This window comes from Rhinopithecus bieti, unplaced genomic scaffold (genome assembly GCF_001698545.2).
Source record: "Rhinopithecus bieti isolate Rb0 unplaced genomic scaffold, ASM169854v2 scaffold_15803, whole genome shotgun sequence".
Taxonomy (NCBI): Eukaryota; Metazoa; Chordata; class Mammalia; order Primates; family Cercopithecidae; genus Rhinopithecus; species Rhinopithecus bieti.
Genome location: NW_016808345.1, coordinates 118,646 through 125,746, shown reverse-complemented (window position 1 = coordinate 125,746; position 7,101 = coordinate 118,646). Strand labels below are relative to the sequence as shown.

General features: G+C 42.5%; 1 protein-coding gene across 1 annotated transcript in view; it reads left to right on the top strand.

Moving 5' to 3' along the window:
• ARSH (arylsulfatase family member H) overlaps nucleotides 1-7,101 on the top strand; it is a 35,409-nt gene that overhangs the window by 4,078 nt on the left and 24,230 nt on the right. The window contains exons 2-3 of the mRNA XM_017886578.1: nucleotides 1,502-1,651; nucleotides 5,570-5,691. Of these exons, the coding sequence (XP_017742067.1) occupies nucleotides 1,560-1,651; nucleotides 5,570-5,691 (214 nt within the window). The 5' untranslated portion in view covers nucleotides 1,502-1,559. The remainder of the gene's footprint in view (nucleotides 1-1,501; nucleotides 1,652-5,569; nucleotides 5,692-7,101) is intronic.

Here is a 7,101-nt window from a genome sequence, read left to right as displayed (position 1 = left end):
TTTTTTTTTTTTTTTGAGGTGGAGTCTCATTCTTGTTACCCAGGCTGGAGTGCAGTGGTGCAGTCTCGGCTCACTGCAACCTCTGCCTCCTGGGTTCAAGTGATTCTCCTGCCTCAGCCTCCCAAGTAGCTGGGACCACAGGTGCGTGCCACCATGCCTGGTTAATTTTGTATTTTTAGTAGAGATGGGGTTTCACCATGCTGGTCAAGCTGTTCTCAAACTCCTGATCTCAGGTGACCCACCTGCCTCGGCCTCCCAAAGCACTGGGATTACAGGCGTGAGCCACTGTGCCTGGCCTTGGTTACATTTTTATGCGATAAAATAAAGAAGTTTTTTTGAGACAGGGTCTTGCTCTGTTGTCTAAGCTGGAGTGCAGTGGCACAATCATAGCTCACTGCAATCCTGACCTCTCGGGCTCAAGCAATCCTCCCATCTCAGCCTCCTGAGTAGCTGGGACTATAGGAATGCATCACTATGCCCAGCTATTTTTGTATTGTTTGTAGAGATGAGGTTTCACCATGCTGCCCAGGCCAGTCTCAAACTTCTGGGCTCAAACGATCCACCTGCATTGGCCTTCCAAAGTGCTGGGATTACAGGCATGAGCCACAGCACTGAGCAAAATTAAATTTTTAGACCTTACCCTCAACTGTAACCACTGTTATAAATTTTAAGCCTCTGATATCACTAAAACAATATCAAAATACGTTATAAGAGTTAAACCTCATCATGCTTGCAAAATGAATTGGTAAAATCTGATACCATATTCATATAAAACAATGGTCTCCAACATTTTGGCACCAGGGACTGGTTTTGTGGAAGACAGTTTTCTATAGACAGGAAGGGGTGCGGGATGGTTTCAGGATGATTCAAGCACATTACATTTATTGTGCACTTTATTTTTATTATTATTACATGATAATATATGATGAAATAATTCTACAACTCGTAGTAGTGTATGATCAGTGGGTGCCCTGAGCTTGTTTTCCTGTGACTAGATGATCCCATCTGGGGATGGTGGAAGACAGAGACAGATCATCAGGCATTAGATTCTCATAAAGCGCACGCGACCTAGATCCCTTGCATGCACAGTTCACAATAGAGTTCTCGCTCCTATGAGAATCTAATGCTGCTGCTGATCTGACAGGAGGTGGAGCTCAGGCAGCGATGCAAGCAATGAGGAGTGGCTGTCAATACAGATGAAGCTTCACGCATTTGCCCGCCACTCACCTCCTGCTGTGTGGCCTGGTTCCGAACAGGCTATGGACCAGTACTGGTCCATGGCCAGGGGACTGGGGACCTCTGGTGTAGAACAGTAGTTTTTCTTGTTGTTGTTGTTGTTGAATCTAGTTTCTGAGTAAGCCAACACAGGTACATTGCACAGTGAGACCTGATAACGAATATCACTATTTCATATTTTAAGTTATCTAAAATGCAAATGTTAATTGATAGTGCCTGGTTTTTTGTTTGCTTGTTTGTTTGCTTATTCTAAAAATACTTTCAGGAGCTGCTGGCTGTCAGTGTCCCTGTGCTATTTGTTTTGCGGTGTTGATGGCACATTTATGACAAGAAACGCCAGACCCAACATCGTCCTGCTGATGGCAGATGACCTTGGAGTGGGGGATTTGTGCTGCTACGGTAATAACTCGGTGAGGTAAAGTTGGACTCTGACCCCCTCCCTGTATGTGGGAGTCTCTCATGCCACAGTGGTCACGTCTTTGCTGTTGTAGAGAAGGGTTTCTGGAGAGAAGTCATTGTCTGATGTTATTGGCAGAAATAGCAGAGGTCCCCGGGGAAAACTGCAAAATGTCAGGAGACCGCTTAACATCCCAGTTCCCTTAGTTTCTAGCTGTTGGTGGTGGCGTTTTCATTATTGTGCAAAATTTACGTTTAAAAATTGGCCTTTTATGGTCAGGCATGGTGGCTCAAGCCTGTAATCCCAGCACTTTGGAAGGCCAAGGTGGGGGGATTGCTTGAGCCCGGGAGTTTGTGATTAGCCTGGGCAACATAGGGAGACACTGTCTCTACAAAAAAAAATTTTTTAAAATCTACTGGGACATGGTGGCGTGTGTCTGTGGTCTCAGCCACTCAGGAGGCTGGAGCAGGAGGATTGCTTGAGCCAGGGAGATTAAGGCTGCAGTGAGCTATGATCCCACCCCTGCACTCCAGCCTGGGTGACAGAGGGAGACTCTGTTTAAAAAGAAATCACCTTTTAACCACTTTAAAGTGAACAATTCTGTGGCATTTAGTACATTCACAGTGTTGGACAACCATCACCTCTGTGTAGGTGCAGAATTTTCATCCCCAAAGAAGACCCCATTACCATCCTATCCCCATGCCCTGGTAACCACAAATGCACCCTCTGTCTCTATGGATGAGTCTCTTCTTGGAGTTTCATATACAAATAATCATATAAAGTATGTATTTTCTCAGGCTGCCATGACAAAGGTCCACAGACTGGTTGGCTTAGATAACATCAGCTTATTCTCTCACAGTCCTGAAGGCTGGAAGTTCAAGATCAAGGTGTGGGTAGGGCTGGTTCCTCCTGAGGCCTCTCTCCTGTCCTTGTAGATACCATCTTCTCCCCGTGTCCTTACAGGATCGTCCCTCTGTGTGGGTCTGTGTCCTCATCTCCTCTTATTATGAGATGTCTTAGTCTATTTCAGGCTGCTATAAAAGAATCCCATAGGCTGGGCGTGGTGGCTCACACCTGTAATCCCAGCACTTTGGGAGGCTGAGGTAGGCGGATCATGAGGTCGGGAGATAGAGACCATCCTGGCTAACACGGTGAAACCCTGTTTCTACTAAAAAAATACAAAAAATTAGCTGGGCATGGTGGCGGGCACCTGTAGTCCCAGGGAGCTGTCCCAGCACCTGTACTCAGGGAGCTGAGGCAGGAGAATGGCGTGAACCCGGGAGGCAGAGCTTGCAGTGAGCTGAGATGGCGCCACTGCACTCCAGCCTGGGCAACAGAGTGAAACTCCGTCTAAATAAAAGAATACCATACAGTGGAGTGGCTTAAAACAACAGACATTGATTCTCCCACATTCTTGGAGGCTGGAAGTCTGAGATCAAGGTGTAGGCAGGGCTGGTTCCTCCTGAGGCCTCTCTCCTTGGCTTGTAGACACGGTTTTCTCCCTGTGTCCTCACAGGGTCATCCCTCTGTGTGTGTCTGTGTCCTCATCGCCTCTTCTTATAAGGACTTCAATCCTATTGGATGAGGGTGTACTTTAATGACCTCATGCTACCTTGATCACCTCTTTAAAGACTCCATCTTCAAATACAGTCGCATTCTGAGGTCCTGGGGTTAGGACTTCAGCATAGGAATTTGGGAGGAACACAATTTTGCTCAAAACATATGGTATGTGGTGTTTACTGACTGGCTTCTTTCACTGAGCGTAATGTTTTCAAGGTTCATTCATATTGTAGCATGTGTCAGTACTTCATTCCTTTCCATGGCTGAATAATTTTTCACTATATAGATACACCACATTAGTCTACAGCTTTAAAAATATCTTGCTTGAATTATTTCTAAAGTGTCTGGTCCCCGGGGCTCTTTATTTTTCTACTCTCTATTGATAGACCAATCTGGCACTTGTGAAAACACATAGCATCTTTTAGTGTGGATTTAAATAACATTGTTTCTTCTTGGAATGCAGATCACAGTCTAGTCCTATATTTTAAACATATATTTGTTGATTGAAAGGCATTGGTCTTTCTTTCTTTCTTTCTTTCTTTCTTTCTTTCTTTCTTTCTTTCTTTCTTTCTTTCTTTCTTTCTTTTCTTTTCTTTCTTTCTTTCTCTTTATCTCTTTCTTTTCTTTTCTTTTCTTTTTTTTTTTAAGACAGGATCTCACTCTGTCATCCAGACTGGAGTGCAGTGGCATGATCTTGGCTCACTGCAGCTTTGACCTCCCAGGCTCAAGTGATGCTCCCTCCTNTTCTTTCTTTCTTTCTTTCTTTCTTTCTTTCTTTCTTTCTTTCTTTCTTTCTTTCTTTCTTTCTTTCTTTTCTTTTCTTTCTTTCTTTCTCTTTCTCTCTTTCTCTCTCTCTTTCTCTCTTTCTTCCTTTCCTTTCCTTTTTCTTTTTCTTTCTTTCCTCTTTATCTCTTTCTTTTCTTTTCTTTTCTTTTTTTTTTTAAGACAGGATCTCACTCTGTCATCCAGACTGGAGTGCAGTGGCATGATCTTGGCTCACTGCAGCTTTGACCTCCCAGGCTCAAGTGATGCTCCCTCCTCAGCCTCCTGAGCAGCTGGGACTACAGGCATGAGCCCCCATACCCGCCTAATTTTTTTTGTTTTTTGTAGAGTTGGGGTTTTGGCATATTGCCCACTGTGGTCTGAGTTCAAGTGTTCAGCCCCTCTTGGCCTTCCAAAGTGCTGGGGTTACAGGCATGAGCCATCACGCTCAGCCTTCATTATAATCTTTCTGTGAGATTATGGAAAAAAAATGTTGTACACATGGGATCAAGATTGGGTATGGTTTAGCTTTTAGGAGAACAGGCACATCTTTTTTTCAACCTGTAGAATTCTGTAAGTTTTACAAAACTTTGCAACATATTAGACAAAATGGGAAATAAATTAAACTCCAAAATGTCACAATTTGGTTATAAAATAGGTCAATTTTACCATAAGATATATATTAATGGGAGGCTGAGGTGGGAGGATCATTTGAGGCCAGGAGTTTGAGACCAGCCTGGGCAAAATAGCAAGACCTGTATCTCTGCATAAAATTTTAAGGCCGGGTGTGGTGGCTCACACCTGCAATCCCAGCAGTTTAGAAGGCTGGCGAAAGCGGATCACTTGAGGTCAGGAGTTCAAGACTAGCTTTGCCAACATGGTAACACCTCATCTCTACTAAAAATACACCACTGGGCGTGGTGGTTCACGCCTGTAATCCCAGCTAGTCGGGAGGCTGAGGCAGGAGGATCACTTGAACTTGGGAGGCAGAGATTGCAATGAACCGGGATCGTGCCACTGTACTCCAGCATGGGTAGCAGAGTGAGGCCCTGTCTCCAAAAAAAAAAAAAAAAAAATTAAATTAAATAAAAATTTAAATAAAGTGGTAGGGCATGGTGGTGCACACCAGTGGACCTAGCTACTTGAGAGGCTGAGGTGGGAGGATCACTTGAGCCCAGGGAATTCAAGGTTGCAGTGAGCTATAACTGCACCACTGCACTCCACCATGTGCAACAGAGCAAGAGACTGTCTCTTAAAAAAATATGAAACACATTAAAAATTTATTTAATCTAAATTACCCGTTAATTTTAGGTCCTTGATAAGAAGAAATTGGCTAGTTTTTTCATTGAAATACATTTTTTTCTCAGACTCATAAAACTGTATACCAAGTGACCTGTATTCATTTGTAATAGTTTTGACTAAAGATATATTTTAAACTTACATTTCACTTTGCTTTTAACCATCAATGCATCTAAGGAAGTAGACAGATTAAAGTTTAAAAAAAATGGATTTTAGGTTTACCAGAAATAGAGTCAACTAGAATAGCTTTGATCCTTGATCATTGTATTGAGAATTTTTAGAAACTCACCTGCCGAATTCTTCTTTGGTCTGCAGCACACCTAATATTGACCGCCTGGCAAGTGAGGGAGTGAGGCTCACCCAGCATCTTGCAGCTGCTTCCATGTGCACCCCAAGTCGGGCTGCCTTCCTGACCGGCCGGTACCCCATCAGATCAGGTGAGGCAATGAAAAGGCAGCAACATTTCAGTCTCACCAGAATGCATTCTAATGATTAGTTTTTGCAAATCTTTATAAGAATTCTCAAAAGGTCACTCAGAGCATTGGGGATCTAAAATCAAAGGGGATTGTTATCCCTGGACAGCTTAAACATGTGTGCCTCTCACCAGGTACCACTGCACCTGCCCATCTCTGTGCATATAGTGACAGGGTTTAGGCCTGTTGGGGGCAATTTGCCAACTTACGGACAACACTCCCATTTTCAGGTACTTGTGCTAAGATATCTCAAGAGGCCCCTGATGTTTTTAAGCTAGCAGAGACCATGCAGTGGTTCTGAGATAAGTGGATCTAATCTATCTCCGAAGATGAGATTGGAAAATTAGACACAGTTGGGAAAAACAGTATAAGTGAGAAAAGAAAAGGAAATGAAACTTACATGCTTCCTTACTGGACCCCATCATTTCAAGATTTAGACTTACCAAGTTGATATAATGACAATTAAATGTTTTCCTTTGCTGCTTAGCTTAGAATCAATACCTACAAACATCCACTCAACATCAATATTATGAACAACAATTTTTATGCCCAGCTAAAATATAGTGGTCCCCTTAGACACTATTGAAGTGTTCATGGTTATCAGCCTCTATGTGAAATATTGTGCCATACTGCTGCATTTTATTTAATTCTAGTATTTGCTTGTCATAATTTTAGTATACCTGCCTTCACAGTTTAATTTTCAGTGAAAATTTTCTGTATGAATTTTCTTCCTTCTAAGTAGTAACTTCTTATCTGATACATTCAAGGAATGAACTAATTAGGTTAATGAGAATTATACTAAAATTAAAATAAACACTGAAAGTTTTGTCCTATAAATATTGATTTATTATTATCTTTTTTTGTTGCCTAATGACCTTCTTTCATAATTCAAGGTTCTCCATTTTGTTCAAAATAGTTTGATTTCTAGATAAGCGGTCTCTGTATAACACAGTACCATGTATGAAGAGGGATAAAGATATGAGTCTGTATGAGTTTCCAAAAAAAAAAATCACACTTATAATTTCAGGATTTCAGGATTTTTTTTTCGTTTTTGAGACAGACTCTCGCTCTGTTGTCCAGGCTGGAGTGCAATGGTGTAATCTCAGCTCAGTGCAATCTCTGCCTCCCTGGTACAAGTGATTCTCCTGCCTCAGTTCCCGAATAGCTGGGATTACAAGCATGCACTACCACGCCTGACTAATTTTTGTATTTTTAGTAGAGATGGGGTTTCACCATGTTAGCTAGGCTGGTATCGAACTCCTGGCCTCATGTGTGATCCACTCGCCTTGGCCACCCAAAGTGTTGGGATTACAGGAGTGAGCCACCATGCTCGGCCTAATTTCAGGGAATTTTAAGTATTGATTATGGTGAAAT